The 20,764-nt window shown below is 60.5% G+C and overlaps 1 protein-coding gene across 2 annotated transcripts in view; it reads left to right on the forward strand.

Annotated features, from left to right (window-relative positions):
- The window catches only part of LOC134341179 (maternal B9.15 protein-like), a 36,575-nt gene extending 16,502 nt beyond the window's left edge, over window positions 1-20,073 (forward strand). For both annotated transcript variants that reach the window (XM_063038989.1, XM_063038990.1), the window contains exons 3-6: window positions 2,645-2,831; window positions 7,461-7,598; window positions 10,312-10,522; window positions 19,423-20,073. In XM_063038989.1, coding sequence (XP_062895059.1) covers window positions 2,659-2,831; window positions 7,461-7,598; window positions 10,312-10,522; window positions 19,423-19,614 — 714 coding nt within the window. In that variant the 5' untranslated portion in view covers window positions 2,645-2,658 and the 3' untranslated portion in view covers window positions 19,615-20,073. The remainder of the gene's footprint in view (window positions 1-2,644; window positions 2,832-7,460; window positions 7,599-10,311; window positions 10,523-19,422) is intronic.
- Window positions 20,074-20,764: the final 691 nt, after the last annotated feature.

A 20,764-nucleotide genomic window follows, 5' to 3' on the forward strand; every position in this document is an offset into this window, starting at 1 on the left:
GACTGGAACTGGGAGAGGTGTAGGGGGGGTCACAGACTGGAACTTGGAGAGGTGTGGGGGGGTCACACAGACTGGAATTGGGAGAGGTGTAGGGGGGTCACACAGACTGGAACTGGGAGAGGTGTAGGGGGGGTCACGCAGACTGGAACTGGGAGAGGTGTTGGGGGGTCACACAGACTGGAACTGGGAGAGGTGTGGGGGGTCACACAGACTGGAACTGGGAGAGGTGTCGGGGGGGTCACACAGACTGGAACTGGGAGAGGTGTAGGGTGGGTCACACAGACTGGAACTGGGAGAGGTGTGGGGGGTCACACAGACTGGAGCTCGGAGAGGTGTCGGGGGGGTCACACAGACTGGAACTGGGAGAGGTGTGGGGGGGGTCACGGAGACTGGAACTGGGAGAGGTGTGGGGGGGGTCACAGAGACTGGAACTGGGAGAAGTGTGGGGGGGTCACAGAGACTGGAACTGGGAGAGGTGTGGGGGGGGTCACACAGACTGGAACTGGGCGAGGTGTAGGGGGGGTCACAGAGACTGGAACTGGGAGAGGTGTGGGGGGTCACACAGACTGGAACTGGGAGAGGTGTGGGGGGGTCACACAGACTGGAACTGGGAGAGGTGTCGGGGGGTCACACAGTCTAGAACTGGGAGAGATGTGGGGGGGGTCACACAGACTGGAACTGGGAGAGGTGTGGGGGGGTCACAGAGACTGGAACTGGGAGGGGTGTGGGGGTGTCACAAGGACTGGAACTGGGAGAGGTGTCGGGGGGTCACCCAGTCTAGAACTGGGAGAGGTGTGGGGGGGTCACAGACTGGAACTGGGAGATGTGTCGGGGGGGGTCACACAGACTGGAACTGGGAGAGGTGTGGGGGGGTCACACAGACTGGAACTGGGAGAGGTGTGGGGGGTGTCACACAGACTGGAACTGGGAGAGGTGTGGGGGGTGTCACACAGACTGGAACTGGGAGAGGTGTGGGGGGGGTCACACAGACTGGAACTGGGAGAGGTGTGGGGGGGGGTCACACAGACTGGAACTGGGAGAGGTGTCGGGGGGTCACACTGACTGGAACTGGGAGAGGTGTGGGGGGGTCACACAGACTAGAACTGGGAGAGGTGTGGGGGGGTCACAGAGACTGGAACTGGGAGAGGTGTGGGGGGGTCACAGAGACTGGAACTGGGAGAGGTGTGGGGGGGTCACACAGACTGGAACTGGGAGAGGTGTGGGGGGGTCACAGAGACTGGAACTGGGAGGGGTGTGGGGGTGTCACAAGGACTGGAACTGGGAGAGGTGTCGGGGGGTCACCCAGTCTAGAACTGGGAGATGTGTGGGGGGGTCACAGACTGGAACTGGGAGAGGTGTGGGGGGGGGTCACACAGACTGGAACTGGGAGAGGTGTGGGGGGGTCACACAGACTGGAACTGGGAGAGGTGTGGGGGGTGTCACACAGACTGGAACTGGGAGAGGTGTGGGGGGTGTCACACAGACTGGAACTGGGAGAGGTGTGGGGGGGGTCACACAGACTGGAACTGGGAGAGGTGTGGGGGGGGTCACACAGACTGGAACTGGGAGAGGTGTCGGGGGGTCACACTGACTGGAACTGGGAGAGGTGTGGGGGGGTCACACAGACTAGAACTGGGAGAGGTGTGGGGGGGTCACAGAGACTGGAACTGGGAGAGGTGTGGGGGGGTCACAGAGACTGGAACTGGGAGAGGTGTAGGGGGGGTCACAGAGATGTGAACTGAGAGAGGTGTCGGGGGGTCACACAGTCTAGAACTGGGAGAGGTGTGGGGGGGTCACACAGACTGGAACTGGGAGAAGTGTGGGGGGGTCACACAGACAAGAACTGGGAGAGGTGTAGGGGGGTGTCACAGACTGGAACTGGGAGAGGTGTGAGGGGGGTCACACAGACTGGAACTGGGAGAGGTGTAGGGGGGGTCACACAGACTGGAACTGGGAGAGGTGTGGGGGGTCACACAGACTGGAACTGGGAGAGGTGTGGGGGGGGTCACACAGACTGGAACTGGGAGAGGTGTAGCGGGGTCACAGACTGGAACTGGGAGAGGTGTGGGGGGGGTCACAGAGACTGGAACTGGGAGATGTGTGGGGGGGTCACACAGACTGGAACTGGGAGAGGTGTGGGGGGGTCACACAGACTGGAACTGGGAGAGGTGTGGGGGGGGTCACACAGACTGGAACTGGGAGAGGTGTGGTGGGGGGTCACACAGACTAGAACTGGGAGAGGTGTAGGGGGGTCACAGTCTGGAACTGGGAGAGGTGTGAGGGGGGTCACACAGACTGGAACTGGGAGAGGTGTAGGAGGGGTCACACAGACTGGAACTGGGAGAGCTGTGGGGGGGGTCACACAGACTGGAACTGGGAGAGGTGTAGCGGGGTCACAGACTGGAACTGGGAGAGGTGTGAGGGGGGTCACACAGACTGGAACTGGGAGAGGTGTGGGGGGTCACACAGACTGGAACTAGGAGAGGTGTGGGGGGGGGGAGGTCACAGAGATGGGGAAGGGTGTAGAAGGTTACAGAGACAGTGAGAGGCTTCAGACGTCTGTCTGTCCGTGGTGGATGATGGGCAAGGAGCCCTCTCCCGGTGGCATCATGTTTTTTGACTCTTCACCTCTGCTGCTGTCCAGGCAGGCCCAAGGTGATGAAGGAGGAGATTGATGCCGGGGTGGTCTTCCTGACCAATCTGGTGAAGCGGCGGAGTTGCCTGGGCCGTGAGAAGATCGAGGAGTTTGGCGAGAAGCTTACTGGGGTCCTCCAGCACTCCTACCAGGGCCACTGGTACCCAGCCAATCCCAGCAAAGGACAGGCCTACAGGTAAGCAACTGGGCGTCCTAGCAACCGGCTCCAGCCAATCCCCAGCAGGGGACAGGCCGACAGTAACCAACCAGGCGTCCTGGCCATCGACGTGAGATCAACTGGTCAAGAGGAAGGCAAATACAGTTGGGTGAAAGATATGATAAGCGTTTCTCTGCTGCAGAGAGTAGTAGTGTGTATTGTAGAGCATGAGGGTCTCCTGCTTTTGGACTTGCCAATTAACTAATAAACTGGACTTAGAGTATTTTGTACTACCAATGTTTTGCAATCACAAGGAAATGTTTAAATCAACCATTTGCACTATTTGTTGGAATGGCGGGGGGTGTGCAGCTGTGACCAAGCATGTCGCCATTTTACCGGCCATTACTAGTGCGGCTACTTTCAGGGAGCCCAGGATCCCTCTGTACATCAACACTGTACAGGGTCCTGCCATTTACCTTGCCCTGTTCTTTTACATTTGACCTCCCAAAGTATAACAGCTCCAACTTGGCCAGGTTAAACTCCATCTGCCACTGCTCTGCCCATATATTCTACATCCTTTGGCAGAGTGTCCGTTCTGTCCAGAGTGCCACAAATCCTTGTATCACCTACGAATTTAATAACTCTCACATCCATGTTTTCACCCAAGGATCCCTGTGGAATACCACTAATCGCAGATCTCCAGCCAGAATAATCCCTATCCTGACTACTGCCCCCAGTTGTGGGCACAACAATCCTGAAACCAAATGGCCAGTTCACTGTGGTTTTCATGCATCTTCCTTTTCATCATGAATGAGGAAGTGGAGGAATGGGTTAGTAAATTTGCTGATGACACAAAGGTTGGGGGTGTTGTGGATAGTGTGAAGGGATGTCAGAGTTACAGTGGGATATTGATAGGATGCAAAACTGGGCTGAGAAGTGGCAGATGGAGTTCAACCCAGATAAGTGTGAGGTGGTTCATTTTGATAGGTGGCAGATATGATGGCAGAATATAGTGTTAATGGTAAGACTCTTGGCAGTGTGAAGGATCAGAGGGATCTTGGGGTCCTAGTCCATAGGACACTCAAAGCTGCTGTGCAGGTTGACTCTATGGTTAAGAAGGCATATGGTATATTGGCCTTCATTAATTGCGGGATTGAGTTCAAGAGCTGAGATGTTGCAGCTATATAGGACCCTGGTCAGACCCCACTTGGAGTACTGTGCTCAATTCTGGTCACCTCACTACAGGAAGGATGTGGAAACTATAGAAAGGGTGCAGAGAAGATTTACAAGGATGTTGTCTGGACTGGGGAGCATGCCTTATGAGAATTGGTTGAGTGAATTCGGCCTTTTTTACTTTGAGCGACAGAGGATGAGAGGTGACCTGATAGAGGTGTATAAGATGATGAGAGGCATTGATCGTGTGGATAGTCAGAGGCTTTTTCCCAGGGCTGAAATGGCTAACACGAGAGGGCAGTTTTAAGGTGCTTGAAAGCAAGTACAGAGGAGATGTCAGGGGTAAGTTTTTTATGCAGAGAGTGGTGAGTGTGTGGAATGGGCTGCTGGCGACGGTGGTGGAGACGGATATGATAGGGTCTTTTAAGAGTCTCCTTGATAGGTATATGGAGCTCAGAAAAATAGAGGGCTATGGGTAACCCTAGATAATTTCTAAAGTAAGTCCATGTTTGGCACAGCATTGTGGGCCTGTATTGTGCTGTAGATTTTCTATGTTTCTGTTTCCTCTCTGGCTGAGGCTTCTCGGAGGAACCTTGTCAAACACCTTACTAAGATCCATGTCGACAACATCCACAACTCTGCCTTGATATAAAAAATATGAAATATTAATGAGAAAATAGACTGACACCAGGGGCAGTCCAGGAGAGATTGACAGGGCTGATCCCTGGGGTGGGGTGGAGTGTCCATGTCCCATCACATACAAGAGAAAACTGCAGATGCTGGAAATCCAAGTAACACACACAAAATGCTGGAGGAACTCAGCAGGCCAGGCAGCATCTATAGAAAAGATCGCTGTTTCAGGCCAAGACTTCATCAGGACTGGGGGGAGAAAAAGTCAAGGAGTCAGAGTAAGAAGGTGGTGAGAGGGGAGGAAGAAATACAATCAGGGTGAAACAGGGCGGGGGGAAGTAAAGCGCTGAGAAGTTGATTGGTGAAAGAGAAACAGGGCTGGAGAAGGAGGAATCTTAATAGGAGAGGGCAGAAGGCCGTGGAAGAAAGAAAAGGGGGAGAGGCACCAGAGGGAGGTGATGAGGAGGCAAGGAGGTAAGGTGTGAGAGGGAAATGGGAATGGGGACTGGTGAAGGAGAGGGGACGCACATTACTGGAAGTTTGAGAAATCAATGTTCATGCCATCAGTTTGGAGGCTACCCAAACGGAATATAAGGTGTTGTTCCTCCAACCTCAGTGTGGCCACGTTGCGACAGTAGAGGAGGTCATGGACTAGCATGCTGGAATGCGAATGGGAAGTGGAATTAAAGTGGACAGCCACTGGCAGATCCCCCTTTTTCTGGCGAACTTGTAGGTGCTCGGCTAAGCGGTCTCCCAATCTACGTCAGGTCTCATTGATATACAGGAGGCCTCACCGGGAGCTCCAAACACAGAAAATAACCCCAAAAGACTTGCAGGTGAAGTGTCGCCTCACCTGGAAGGACTGTTTAGGGCCCTGAATGGTAGTGAGGGAGGAGGTGTAGCATTTGTTCAACTTGCAAGGGTAAGTGCCAGAAGGGAGATCAGTGGGAAGGGGCAAGTGAACAAGGGAGTTGCGTAGGGAGCAATCCCTGTGGAAAGCAGAAAGTTGGGGGGGGGGAGGAAGAAGTGCTTGGTGGTGGGATGCAGTTGGAGGTGGCGGATGTTTTGGAAAATTATGTGCTGGACGCGGAGTCTGGTGGGGTAGTAGGTGAGCACAAGAGAAACCCTCTCCCTGGTAGGGTTGCAGAAGGATGGGGTGAGAGAAGATGTGTGTGAAATGGAAGAGATGTGGTTGAGGGCAGCGTTGATGTTGGAGGAAGGAAAGCCCCCTTCTTTGAAAAAGGAGGACATCTCCTTCATTCTGGAGTGAAAACCTCATCCTGAGAGCAGATGCAGAGGAGGTGCAGGAACTGAGAGAAGGGGATGGCATTTTTACAATTAACAGATATAGTCCAGGTAGCTGTGAGAGTCAATGGGTTTATAAAAGACATCAGTGGATAAGCTGTCTCCAGAGATAGAAACAGGGAGATCAGAAAGGGGAGGGAATGGACCAGGTAAATTTGAGGGCAGGGTGGGAGTTGGAGGCAAGTTGATGAAGTCGACAAGCTCCACGTGGGCTCGGGAAGCAGCTTCAGTGCAGTCATCGATGTCGTGTAAGAAAAGTTGACCAGAGTAGGTTTGGAACATAGACTGTTCCATGTAGCCAACAAACAGGCAGGCATAGCTGGGACCCATGTGAGTGCCCATGGCTGCCCTTTTTGTTTGAAGGAAGTGGGAGGAGCCAAGAGAGAAATTGTTAAGAGTGAGGACAAGTTTCGCTAGGCGGAGGAGAGTGGTGGTAGAGGGGAACTGGTTGGGTCTGGTGTCCAGAAAGAAGGTAGAAACAGGAGGTGCAGGGTGCGGGAACTGAGGTTGGTGGCAGTGGATGGGAGATCCCTAAAGTTAATAAGTTTGGTGATGGTATGGGAGTCAATGGCCAGGTGCCCACTCTTCATCGAGATCCGCCCCCGCCATGACACCGAGCTCTTCTTCCACCACTTCCGTCTCCGAGCTGACTTCTTTGGCAAGGACTCTCCACCCCACATTAATGACCCCTTCAGCCCTCCTCATCTTCCTGGACACCCAGCTCTGGTCTTCTGCCTACCCTGAATATATTCATTGACAAATGCCACTGGGACATCAAATGTCTCAACTTCACCACTCATCTGTTCAATTCCAATCTCACTCCTTCCGAACACTCTGCTCTCCACTCTCTCTGTGCTAATCCTAACCCCCTATCAAAACGGCTGATGGGGGGGGGTGCGTACTGATGCGCAGAGACAACTCTCAGACGCCTCCTCTTACTTGCCCCTCGAACAGGATCCCACTAAGGAGTACAGGCGATACTTCAGCTGTGAGTCTGTTGGGGTCATCTGCTGTATCCAGGGCTCTCAGTGAGGCCTCCTGTGTATTGGTGAGACCCAACATAGATTAGGAGACCAACTTTGCCGAGCCCCTACGCTCCATCCGTCAGAGGAAGTGGGATCTCCCAGTTATACGGCAAGTGGAACCGTGCACGGTGCTCCCGGTGTGGGTTTGACCCAGGGATACAATGACTGGAACCGTGCACGGTGCTCCCGGTGTGGGTGTGACCCAGGGATACGGTGACTGGAACCGTGCACGGTGCTCCCGGTGTAGGTGTGACCCAGGGATACGGTGACTGGAACCGTGCACGGTGCTCCCGGTGTGGGTGTGACCCAGGGATACGGAGATTGGAACTGTGCACGGTGCTCCCGGTGTGGGTCTGACCCAGCGATACGGAGACAGGAACCGTGCACGGTGCTCCCGGTGTGGTTCTGACCCAGGGATACGGAGACTGGAACTGTGTTTCTGGTGTGGGTCTGAGCCGTGGATCGGGTATTGGGAACTGTGGCTGGTGTTTGGAGGGATTTTCCTCACCACCTGCCCCCGTCATCTGCACCACAGGTGTATCCGTATAAACGGGAGCCAGCGGAGGGACCCGGTGTTACTGCTTGCCTGTCAGAAATGCAATGTGGATTACAGCCAGCTGCAGCTTCCACAGGAGATGACACTGTGGATCGATCCCCAAGAAGTGTGGTGTCGGTGAGTCTAGGGAACCCAAGGGAGGGATGCGTGCTGTCCTCATTCAGGGCAGCCCAGTGTTGACATCTGCTCAAGTTCAAGTTTAATTGTCATTCAACCATAAATGAATATAACCAAATGAAACCGTGTTCTTCCATGGCCAAGGTGCAAAACACATTGCCAGCAACACACAGCACCCTTCAAGTAGCACATAGCACAAATACAATTTCAGAAAAGACATACAGTCAGGAAGAAAGGTCATATATAATATAGCCCAAGTCCCTGTATAGCATGACTGCTGATTATTCTAGTCCAGCTTGTTCTTCCACCAAACAAACGCTATCATCCTAACCTCCTCACCATCCAATTTTCTGCATCATCTAAGTCCCGGACCTTCAGGACTGGGGAGGTGGAATCCAGAGTTTGAGGGGCTGAGTAATTTCAGGGAGGGGGGCATAAGATATTGGAGGAGAAAGCAAGATATATAGTGCAACTTCAGTGAGGATGGAAATTAAACAATTTCTAATCAGTCAAAAGAAAATCAGAACTTTTCCATGTTTTCTTAGTTATTTTGTGGGCATGCTCTGTTGGCGACAAATGATAATGTAAGCGGGATCAGTGAATTTGCAGGTGACACTAAGATTGGTGGTGTAGTGGACAGTGAGGAAGACTGCCAAGGCTTGGCGACAATTGTGGGCTGTCCCCAACTCAATCCTTATCGATTTGATTTGACACAAAACGATCAAAAAATCTGTAAATCAAAAAATCCAGACATTCAGGTTTCTTCAATTTTTAAATAAATCTGTCTAGAAAATAAGTTGAAACAGTGAAAAGTTCATTTGTAGAAGTGAACAGGTGCTTTTGAACAGCAGTATTTCCCCTTTTACAGTCGTTGTGTACTGTTCAGCTAGGTCTCCTAATATACAGCAATAAATTCAGAGTGGATCAAATTATAGGCACATTTATTATTTACCTGCAGCGTAAGCTACCTCCACACATTATCGTTGGAGAATAGCTTCAATCTTATAGCTCAAATAGACCACTTTTATACTTTTTATGGAGAACGGTAATTAGGTTTTTCCATTCCATAATAACATTTCTCCATTATCTGCAAACGTCTCTGGTTCCTGCCATTTCTTCTTTAAAGGCTACTTCAAGAAGTCCATTTCTCTTCAGAGGTTATGTCCTGTTTTCCCCGTTGTGAAAACATCCCAGACATAAACATCCCCATCATAAAATTTGTAAGCCACCCAACCAAAGTAGCAAAGCACTCTGCGATCTCACAGGTTCCATTTTGTCACATTATGTTTACTAAAAGTACTAAACTCATAAAGACTTCAGAGTTTCAGATATATATCTACACAGTAATATCTGCATTTTCTTCTAAAGTGATATAAATAACGTGACAGGTTGACTTCAAATAATTCCATGTTATGATGTTCAAATCTTATGGTTAAAAAAAAACCTAATATAAGATTGGGGAGGGAGGTTCAGTCCACTAGGAATTTTCCCAATGTTGGAGAAACCTGGGGAATGGAGGAGAAAGGAAATGTGTGGGAGATCTAGTTCTCAGGAGGAATGGGCCAAGTTCACTGATACCATATGTTTGCCCAGCTATCTCTGTCCTCTTAATCTCACCAGGTACACAGAGGGGTCCCTCCCTTGCTTACTCCTCCCTCCCCTCTCTGTCCGTCTCTGCCCATCTCTCTTTAAATCGAATTATTATCTGGATGATAATGTGGTTAACTGAATCAGCAAATATACAAATGACATCAGGGCTAGGGGTGCACTGGACTGCGAGGAAGGATATTGGGGCTTGCAGAGGGATCAGCATCAGCTGGAAAAATCTGCTGAAAATTGGCAGATGAAAATTATTGTCGCCGAGTGTGAGGTGTTGGGGATCACGGAGACGGGGAGGGGTGTGGGAGGTCACAGAAACGTGGAGAGGTGTGGGGGTCACAGAGATGGGGAGGGTTGTGAGGGTCACAGAGATGGGGAGGAGTGCAGGGGGTCACAGAGATGGCGAAGGGTGTAGGGGGTCACAGAGACTGATAGGAATGGGACAAACATTTGGCAGTAGGGTGGTATGGTCCGGGTGCAAAAAGATCGGGTCAGCATGGGCCAGATGGGCCGAAGGACCTGTTAATGCTCTATAGCCCTATGACTGTCACTCTCCATCTGTCTGTCTGTCACTGCCTGCCTTTCTCCCTTTCTCTTTTCCACTGTTCCCTCTCTCATCATCCCCTCTGTCTGTCCCACTGCCCCCCTCTCCATCCCGCTATTCCCTCTCTCATTGTCCCACTCTCTGCCCCACTGTTCCCTCTCTTGTCGTCCCTGTCTACCCCACTGTTCCCTCTCTCGTCGTCCCTGTCTACCCCACTGTTCCCTCTCTCGTCGTCCCTCTCTAACCCAAAGTTCCCTCTCTCGTCGTCCCTCTCTAACCCAAAGTTCTCTCCCCCCCTCTCCCCCCCTCTCCCCCCATCTCCCCCCCTCTCCCCCCTCTCCCCCCCTCTCCCTCCCTCTCCCCCCCTCTCCCCCCTCCCCCCTCCCCCCCTCTCCCCCCCTCCCCCCTCCCCCCCTTCTCTCCCTCTCTCTCCCCTCTCTCCCCCCCTCCCCCCCTCTCCCCCCTCCCCCCCTACCCCCACCTCTCTCCCCCCACCTCCCTGCCACCATCCCCCCTGATCACACCATTCGCAATTCGGATGAATCCCTGATCACACTTCTGTCTGTACAGTTCGGGAGAGGGGAGCCAGCCCTTCACCGTTGCTTGCTTTGACAAGGATTCTGAGACGGGGAGAGGAGGTGATGGTGCAGGTGTCTGTAGAGATTCCGATCAGAGTCTGCCTGAATCCAGCAGTGAGGGAACATCTGATGAGGAGGAGCAGCCAGTCTCCGTGACAGCCTCGCAGAAATCTCTCGAATGGTTTCGACACAATACTTGTCAGGTGAGCAACAGAGCCCCACGACACCCCTCCCCGTCTCTGTGACCCCCTGCACCCCTCCCCGTCTCCGTGACCCCCTGCACCCCTCCCCGTCTCCGTGAGCCCTGCACCCCTCCCCGTCTCCGTGACCCCCTGCACCCCTCCCCGTCTCCGTGAGCCCTGCACCCCTACCCGTCTCTGTGTCCCCTGCACCCCTCCCCGTCTCCGTGACCCCCTGCACCCCTCCCCGTCTCTGGGTCCCCTGCACCCTTCCCCGTCTCTGTGTCCCCTGCACCCCTCCCCGTCTCCGTGACCCCCTGCACCCCTCCCCGTCTCCGTGACCCCCTGCACCCGCCCCGTCTCTGAGTCCCCTGCACCCCTCCCCGTCTCCGTGAGACCTGCACCCCTCCCCGTCTCCGTGACCCCCTGCACCCCTCCCCGTCTCCGTGACCCCCTGCACCCTTCCCGTCTCCGTGACCCCCTGCACCCCTCCCCGTCTCCGTGACCCCCTGCACCCCTCCCCGTCTCTGTGTCCCCTGCACCCTTCCCCGTCTCCGTGACCCCCTGCACCCCTCCCCGTCTCCGTGAGCCCTGCACCCCTCCCCGTCTCTGTGTCCCCTGTACCCCTCCCCGTCTCTGTGTCCCCTGCACCCCTCCCCGTCTCCGTGACCCCCTGCACCCCTCCCCGTCTCCGTATCCCCTGCGCCCCTCCCCGTCTCCGTGTCCCCTGCGCCCCTGTCTCCATGTCCCCTGCGCCCCTCCCCGTCTCCGTGAGACCTGCACCCCTCCCCGTCTCCGTGAACCCCTGCACCCCTCCCCGTCTCCGTGACCCCCTGCACCCTTCCCCGTCTCCGTGACCCCCTGCACCCCTCCCCGTCTCCGTGAGCCCTGCACCCCTCCCCGTCTCTGTGTCCCCTGCACCCCTCCCCGTCTCTGTGTCCCCTGCACCCCTCCCCGTCTCCGTGACCCCCTGCACCCCTCCCCGTCTCCGTGTCCCCTGCGCCCCTCCCCGTCTCCGTGTCCCCTGCGCCCCTCCCCGTCTCCATGTCCCCTGCGCCCCTCCCCGTCTCCGTGAGACCTGCACCCCTCCCCGTCTCCGTGACCCCCTGCACCCCTCCCCGTCTCTGTGTCCCCCTGCACCCCTCCCCGTCTCTGTGTCCCCTGCACCCCTCCCCGTCTCTGTGTCCCCTGCACCCCTCCCCGTCTCCGTGACCCCCTGCACCCCTCCCCGTCTCCGTGACCCCCTGCACCCTTCCCCGTCTCCGTGACCCCCTGCACCCCTCCCCGTCACCCCCTGCACCCCTCCCCGTCTCTGTGTCCCCTGCACCCCTCCCCGTCTCTGTGTCCCCTGCACCCCTCCCCGTCTCGGTGAGACCTGCACCCCTCCCCGTCTCCGTGACCCCCTGCACCCCTCCCCGTCTCTATGTCCCCTGCACCCTTCCCCGTCTCTGTGTCCCCTGCACCCCTCCCCGTCTCCGTGACCCCCTGCACCCCTCCCTGTCTCTGTGTCCCCTGCACCCCTCCCCGTCTCCGTGAGACCTGCACCCCTCCCCGTCTCCGTGACCCCCTGCACCCCTCCCCGTCTCTGTGTCCCCTGCACCCTTCCCGGTCTCCGTGACCCCCTGCACCCCTCACCGTCTCCGTGGGCCCTGCACCCCTCCCCGTCTCTGTGTCCCCTGCACCCCTCCCCGTCTCTGTGTCCCCTGCACCCCTCCCCGTCTCCGTGAGACCTGCACCCCTCCCCGTCTCCGTGACCCCCTGCACCCCTCCCCGTCTCTGTGTCCCCTGCACCCCTCCCCGTCTCTGTGTCCCCTGCACCCTTCCCCGTCTCCGTGACCCCCTGCACCCCTCACCGTCTCCGTGAGCCCTGCACCCCTCCCCGTCTCCATGAGCCCTGCACCCCTCCCCGTCTCTGTGTCTCCTGCACCCCTCCCCGTCTCCGTGACCCGCTGCACCCCTACCCGACTCTGTGTCCCCTGCACCCCTCCCCGTCTCCGTGACCCCCTGCACCCCTCCCCGTCTCTGTGTCCCCTGTACCCTTCCCCGTCTCTGTGTCCCCTGCACCCCTCCCCGTCTCCGTGACCCCCTGCACCCTTCCCGGTCTCCGTGACCCCCTGCACCCTTCCCGGTCTCCGTGGGCCCTGCGCCCCTCCCCGTCTCTGTGTCCCCTGCACCCCTCCCCGTCTCTGTGTCCCCTGCACCCTTCCCCGTCTCCGTGACCCCCTGCACCCCTCCCCGTCTCCGTGAGCCCTGCACCCCTCCCCGTCTCTGTGTCCCCTGCACCCCTCCCCGTCTCCGTGACCCCCTGCACCCCTCCCCGTCTCTGTGTCCCCTGCACCCCTCCCCGTCTCCGTGAGACCTGCACCCCTCCCCGTCTCCGTGACCCCCTGCACCCCTCCCTGTCTCCGTGACCCCCTGCACCCCTCCCCGTCTCTGTGTCCCCTGCACCCTTCCCCGTCTCCGTGACCCCCTGCACCCCTCCCCATCTCCGTGAGCCCTGCACCCCTCCCCGTCTCCGTGACCCCCTGCACCCCTCCCCGTCTCCGTGACCCCCTGCACCCCTCCCCGTCTCTGTGTCCCCTGCACCCTTCCCCGTCTCTGTGTCCCCTGCACCCCTCCCCGTCTCCGTGACCCCCTGCACCCCTCCCCGTCTCTGTGTCCCCTGCACCCCTCCCCGTCTCTGTGTCCCCTGCACCCCTCCCCGTCTCCGTGAGACCTGCACCCCTCCCCGTCTCCGTGACCCCCTGCACCCTTCCCCGTCTCCGTGACCCCCTGCACCCCTCCCCGTCACCCCCTGCACCCCTCCCCGTCTCTGTTTCCCCTGCACCCCTCCCCGTCTCCGTGAGACCTGCACCCCTCCCCGTCTCCGTGACCCCCTGCACCCCGCCCCATCTCCGTGACCCCCTGCACCCCTCCCCGTCTCTGTGTCCCCTGCACCCTTCCCCGTCTCTGTGTCCCCTGCACCCCTCGCCGTCTCCGTGACCCCCTGCACCCCTCCCTGTCTCTGTGTCCCCTGCACCCCTCCCCGTCTCCGTGAGACCTGCACCCCTCCCCGTCTCCGTGACCCCCTGCACCCCTCCCCGTCTCTGTGTCCCCTGCACCCTTCCCGGTCTCCGTGACCCCCTGCACCCCTCCCCGTCTCCGTGGGCCCTGCACCCCTCCCCGTCTCCGTGGGCCCTGCACCCCTCCCCGTCTCTGTGTCCCCTGCACCCCTCCCCGTCTCTGTGTCCCCTGCACCCTTCCCCGTCTCTGTGTCCCCTGCACCCCTCCCCGTCTCCGTGACCCCCTGCACCCTTCCCGGTCTCCGTGACCCCCTGCACCCCTCCCCGTCTCCGTGGGCCCTGCACCCCTACCCGTCTCTGTGTCCCCTGCACCCCTCCCCGTCTCTGTGTCCCCTGCATCCCTCCCCGTCTCCGTGAGACCTGCACCCCTCCCCGTCTCCATGAGACCAGCACCCCTCCCCGTCTCCGTGACCCCCTGCACCCCGCCCCGTCTCTGTGTCCCCTGCACCCCTCCCCGTCTCTGTGTCCCCTGCACCCTTCCCCGTCTCCGTGACCCCCTGCACCCCTCCCCGTCTCCGTGAGCCCTGCACCCCTCCCCGTCTCCGTGAGCCCTGGACCCCTCCCCGTCTCCGTGAGCCCTGCACCCCTCCCCGTCTCTGTGTCCCCTGCACCCCTCCCCGTCTCCGTGACCCCCTGCACCCCTACCCGTCTCTGTGTCCCCTGCACCCCTCCCCGTCTCCGTGACCCCCTGCACCCCTCCCCGTCTCTGTGTCCCCTGCACCCTTCCCCGTCTCTGTGTCCCCTGCACCCCTCCCTGTCTCCGTGACACCCTGCACCCTTCCCGGTCTCCGTGACCCCCTGCACCCCTCCCCGTCTCCGTGGGCCCTGCACCCCTCCCCGTCTCTGTGTCCCCTGCACCCCTCCCCGTCTCTGTGTCCCCTGCACCCCTCCCCGTCTCCGTGAGACCTGCACCCCTCCCCGTCTCCGTGAGACCAGCACCCCTCCCCGTCTCCGTGACCCCCTGCACCCTTCCCGGTCTCCGTGACCCCCTGCACCCTTCCCGGTCTCCGTGACCCCCTGCACCTCTCCCCGTCTCTGTGTCCCCTGCACCCCTCCCCGTCTCTGTGTCCCCTGCACCCCTCCCCGTCTCCGTGAGACCTGCACCCCTCCCCGTCTCCGTGAGACCTGCACCCCTCCCCGTCTCTGTGTCCCCTGCACCCCTCCCCGTCTCTGTGTCCCCTGCACCCTTCCCCGTCTCCGTGACCCCCTGCACCCCTCCCCGTCTCCGTGAGCCCTGCACCCCTCCCCGTCTCTGTGTCCCCTGCACCCCTCCCCGTCTCCGTGACCCCCTGCACCCCTACCCATCTCGGTGTCCCCTGCACCCCTCCCCGTCTCCGTGACCCCCTGCACCCCTCCACGTCTCTGTGTCCCCTGCACCCTTCCCCGTCTCTGTGTCCCCTGCACCCCTCCCCGTCTCCGTGACCCCCTGCACCCCTCCCCGTCTCTGTGTCCCCTGCACCCCTCCCCGTCTCTGTGTCCCCTGCACCCTTCCCCGTCTCCGTGACCCCCTGCACCCCTCCCCATCTCCGTGAGCCCTGCACCCCTCCCCGTCTCCGTGACCCCCTGCACCCCTCCCCGTCTCCGTGACCCCCTGCACCCCTCCCCGTCTCTGTGTCCCCTGCACCCTTCCCCGTCTCTGTGTCCCCTGCACCCCTCCCCGTCTCCGTGACCCCCTGCACCCCTCCCCGTCTCTGTGTCCCCTGCACCCCTCCCCGTCTCCGTGAGACCTGCACCCCTCCCCGTCTCCGTGACCCCCTGCACCCTTCCCCGTCTCCGTGACCCCCTGCACCCCTCCCCGTGACCCCCTGCACCCCTCCCCGTCTCTGTGTCCCCTGCACCCCTCCCCGTCTCCGTGAGACCTGCACCCCTCCCCGTCTCCGTGACCCCCTGCACCCCGCCCCATCTCCGTGACCCCCTGCACCCCTCCCCGTCTCTGTGTCCCCTGCACCCTTCCCCGTCTCTGTGTCCCCTGCACCCCTCCCCGTCTCCGTGACCCCCTGCACCCCTCCCTGTCTCTGTGTCCCCTGCACCCCTCCCCGTCTCCGTGAGACCTGCACCCCTCCCCGTCTCCGTGACCCCCTGCACCTCTCCCCGTCTCTGTGTCCCCTGCACCCTTCCCGGTCTCCGTGACCCCCTGCACCCCTCCCCGTCTCCGTGGGCCCTGCACCCCTCCCCGTCTCCGTGGGCCCTGCACCCCTCCCCGTCTCTGTGTCCCCTGCACCCCTCCCCGTCTCTGTGTCCCCTGCACCCCTCCCCGTCTCCGTGTGACCTGCACACCTCCCCGTCTCCGTGACCCCCTGCACCCCTCCCCGTCTCTGTGTCCCCTGCACCCTTCCCCGTCTCCGTGACCCCCTGCACCCCTCCCTGTCTCTGTGTCCCCTGCACCCCTCCCCGTCTCTGTGTCCCCTGCACCCCTCCCCGTCTCCGTGACCCCCTGCACCCCTCCCTGTCTCTGTGTCCCCTGCACCCCTCCCCGTCTCCGTGAGACCTGCACCCCTCCTCGTCTCCGTGACCCCCTGCACCCCTCCCCGTCTCTGTGTCCCCTGCACCCTTCCCGGTCTCCGTGACCCCCTGCACCCCTCCTCGTCTCCGTGGGCCCTGCACCCCTCCCCGTCCCTGTGTCCCCTGCACCCCTCCCCGTCCCTGTGTCCCCTGCAGCCCTCCCCGTCTCCGTGACCCCCTGCACCCCTCCCCGTCCCTGTGTCCCCTGCACCCCTCCCCGTCCCTGTGTCCCCTGCAGCCCTCCCCGTCTCCGTGACCCCCTGCACCCCTCCCCGTCTCTGTGTCCCCTGCACCCCTCCCCATCTCCGTGAGACCTGCACCCCTCCCCGTCTCCGTGAGACCTGCACCCCTCCCCGTCTCCGTGACCCCCTGCACCCCTCCCCGTCTCTGTGTCCCCTGCACCCCTCCCCGTCTCTGTGTCCCCTGCACCCTTCCCCGTCTCCGTGACCCCCTGCACCTCTCCCCGTCACCCCCTGCACCCCTCCCCATCTCCGTGAGCCCTGCACCCCTCCCCGTCTCTGTGTCCCCTGCACCCGTCCCCGTCTCCGTGACCCCCTGCACCCCTCCCCGTCTCCGTGACCCCCTGCACCCCTCCCCGTCTCTGTGTCCCCTGCACCCTTCCCCGTCTCTGTGTCCCCTGCACCCCTCCCCGTCTCCGTGAGACCTGCACCCCTCCCCGTCTCCGTGACCCCCTGCACCCTTCCCCGTCTCCGTGACCCCCTGCACCCCTCCCCGTCACCCCCTGCACCCCTCCCCGTCTCTGTGTCCCCTGCACCCTCCCCGTCTCCGTGAGACCTGCACCCCTCCCCGTCTCCGTGACCCCCTGCACCCCTCCCCGTCTCCGTGACCCCCTGCACCCCTCCCCGTCTCTGTGTCCCCTGCACCCTTCCCCGTCTCTGTGTCCCCTGCACCCCTCCCCGTCTCCGTGACCCCCTGCACCCCTCCCTGTCTCTGTGTCCCCTGCACCCCTCCCCGTCTCCGTGAGACCTGCATCCCTCCCCGTCTGCGTGACCCCCTGCACCCCTCCCCGTCTCTGTGTCCCCTGCATCCTTCCCCGTCTCCGTGACCCCCTGCACCCCTCCCCGTCTCCGTGGGCCCTGCACCCCTCCCCGTCTCTGTGTCCCCTGCACCCCTCCCCGTCTCCGTGACCCCCTGCACCCCTACCCGTCTCTGTGTCCCCTGCACCCCTCCCCGTCTCCGTGACCCCCTGCACCCCTCCCCGTCTCTGTGTCCCCTGCACCCCTCCCCGTCTCCGTGACCCCCTGCACCCCTCCCCGTCTCTGTGTCCCCTGCACCCCTCCCCGTCTCCGTGAGACCTGCACCCCTCCCCGTCTCCGTGACCCCCTGCACCACTCCCCGTCTCCGTGACCCCCTGCACCCTTCCCGTCTCCGTGACCCCCTGCACCCCTCCCCGTCTCCGTGACCCCCTGCACCCCTCCCCGTCTCTGTGTCCCCTGCACCCGTCCCCGTCTCCGTGACCCCCTGCACCCCTCCCCGTCTCCGTGAGCCCTGCACCCCTCCCCGTCTCTGTGTCCCCTGCACCCCTCCCCGTCTCCGTGACCCCCTGCACCCCTCCCCGTCTCCGTGTCCCCTGCGCCCCTCCACGTCTCCGTGTCCCCTGCGCCCCTCCCCGTCTCCGTGAGACCTGCACCCCTCCCCGTCTCCGTGACCCCCTGCACCCCTCCCCGTCTCCGTGACCTCCTGCACCCTTCCCCGTCTCTGTGTCCCCTGCACCCCTCCCCGTCTCCGTGACCCCCTGCACCCCTCCCCGTCTCTGTGTCCCCTGCACCCCTCCCCGTCTCTGTGTCCCCTGCACCCCTCCCCGTCTCCGTGAGACCTGCACCCCTCCCCGTCTCCGTGACCCCCTGCACCCTTCCCCGTCTCCGTGACCACCTGCACCCCTCCCCGTCACCTCCTGCACCCCTCCCCGTCTCTGTGTCCCCTGCACCCCTCCCCGTCTCCGTGAGACCTGCACCCCTCCCTGTCTCCGTGACCCCCTGCACCCCTCCCCGTCTCCGTGACCCCCTGCACCCCTCCCCGTCTCTGTGTCCCTTGCACCCTTCCCCGTCTCTGTGTCCCCTGCACCCCTCCCCGTCTCCGTGACCCCCTGCACCCCTCCCCGTCTCTGTGTCCCCTGCACCCTTCCCGGTCTCCGTGACCCCCTGCACCCCTCCCCGTCTCCGTGAGACCTGCACCCATCCCCATCTCCGTGACCCCCTGCACCCCTCCCCGTCTCTGTGTCCCCTGCACCCCTCCCCGTCTCTGTGTCCCCTGCACCCCTCCCCGTCTCCGTGACCCCCTGCACCCCTTTCCGTCTCCGTGAGACCTGCACCCCTCCCCGTCTCCGTGAGCCTTGCACCCCTCCCCGTCTCTGTGTCCCCTGCACCCCTTCCCGTCTCCGTGACCCCCTGCACCCCTCCCCGTCTCCGTGACCCCCTGCACCCCTCCCGTCTCCGTGTCCCCTGCACCCCTCCCGTCTCCGTGTCCCCTGCACCCCTCCCCGTCTCCGTGTCCCCTGCACCCCTCCCCATCTCTGTGTCCCCTGCACCCTTCCCCGTCTCTGTGTCCCCTGCACCCTTCCCCGTCTCCGTGACCCCCTGCACCCCTCCCCGTCTCTGTGTCCCCTGCACCCCTCCCCGTCTCCGTGAGACCTGCACCCCTCCCCGTCTCCGTGACCCCCTGCACCCTTCCCCGTCTCCGTGACCCCCTGCACCTTTCTCCGTCTCCGTGACCCCCTGCACCCCTCCCCGTCTCTGTGTCCCCTGCACCCCTCCCCATCTCTGTGTCCCCTGCACCCCTCCCCGTCTCCGTGAGACCTGCACCCCTCCCCGTCTCCGTGACCCCCTGCACCCCTCCCCGTCTCCGTGACCCCCTGCACCCCTCCCCGTCTCTGTGTCCCCTGCACCCTTCCCCGTCTCCGTGACCCCCTGCACCCCTCCCCGTCTCCGTGAGCCCTGCACCCCTCCCCGTCTCTGTGTCCCCTGCACCCCTTCCCGTCTCCGTGACCCCCTGCACCCCTCCCCGTCTCTGTGTCCCCTGCACCCCTCCCCGTCTCTGTGTCCCCTGCACCCCTCCCCGTCTCCGTGAGACCTGCACCCCTCCCCGTCTCCATGACCCCTACACCCCTGCCCATCCTCTTCCTGTGTCTGTACTGACATTGATGTGGGGATCCAGCAGGTGGCGGTCGTGTTTAGCTTTGCAAGTAGGTTGACATGTGCACCAAGAGACAGCACTGAGTCACACAGAAACTGGCCAGAGCTTGGTGAACTGGGACCACAAGGGAATGCCGCAGCGTGCCGTGGGATGGGTGGGACTGTTCCCTCCTTTATTGACTGCTCCTGTTCTCTGTCTCTCCTGCAGGTTCCCATTCTGCTGGATTCCCCCCTCCCCTGGCCTCCCTACTCGCCCAAGCTGCTCCCAGTCACCGCCTTCGTGTCCTCGACCCCACTCCTCAGCCGGTGTCTGCTCCCCACTGTGCCGCGCCCTCCGCCCGGGCTCCTTCTCCCGCTCTGGGGGCCACCCCTCCCTCGGACACGGAAACGGCGCAAGTGATCTGCGACAGGGTCTCGGGTGCTCTCCCCCCACCTACCCTGCCAGAACCGATCTACCTCTCCGCCCCTGGTCCCTACCCTTGGAGTAGGGCTTCCACCGTCCCTCCACCCAGGTGTGGACATGTTTGTCAGTTGGGCGTGACCTATTGGTGCGACATTTGCAATGAGTGTGTGACGCAGGTCACGTGTGTGCACGCTGGCACACTTAGGCACAATGCACATTAATCGCTCCATCCTCTGTGTGTCTGTGTGTGTGTGTGTGTGTGTGTGTGTCAATATGGATCTCTGTGTGTGTGTGTGTGTGTGAATGTGGATCTCTGTGTGTGTGTGTGTCAATATGGATCTGTGTGTGTGTGTGTGTGTGTGTGTCAATATGGATCTTTGTGTGTGTGTGTGAATGTGGATCTGTGTGTGTGTGTGAATGTGGATCTGTGTGTGTGTGTCAATATGGATCTCTGTGTGTGTGTGTGTGTGTGAATGTGGATCTGTGTGTGTGTGTGTGTGTGTCTATATGGATCTCTGTGTGTGTGTGTGTGTGTGTCAATATGGATCTCTGTGTGTGTGTGTGTGTGAATATGGATCTCTGTGTGTGTGTGTGTGTGAATGTGGATCTGTGTGTGTGTGTGTGTGTGAATGTGGATCTGTGTGTGTGTGTCAATATGGATCTCTGTGTGTGTGTGTGTGTGAATGTGGATCTCTGTGTGTGTGTGTGTGTGTCAATATGGATCTCTGTGTGTGTGTGTGTGTGTGTGAATGTGGATCTCTGTGTGTGTGTGTGTGAATGTGGATCTGTGTGTGTGTGTGTGTGTGAATGTGGATCTGTGTGTGTGTGTCAATATGGATCTGTGTGTGTGTGTGTGTGTCAATATGGATCTGTGTGTGTGTGTGAATGTGGATCTCTGTGTGTGTGTGTGTGTGTGAATGTGGATCTGTGTGTGTGTGTGTGTGAATGTGGATCTGTGTGTGTGTGTCAATATGGATCTCTGTGTGTGTGTGAATGTGGATCTCTGTGTGTGTGTGTGAATGTGGATCTGTGTGTGTGTGTCAATATGGATCTGTGTGTGTGTGTGTGTGTGTGTGTGTGTCAATATGGATCTCTCTGCGTGTGTGTGTGTTCCAGCCACTGGTGTGAGGTTGACCCACCCCCCCCC

This window comes from Mobula hypostoma (genome assembly GCF_963921235.1).
Source record: "Mobula hypostoma chromosome 8 unlocalized genomic scaffold, sMobHyp1.1 SUPER_8_unloc_2, whole genome shotgun sequence".
NCBI lineage: Eukaryota > Metazoa > Chordata > Chondrichthyes > Myliobatiformes > Myliobatidae > Mobula > Mobula hypostoma.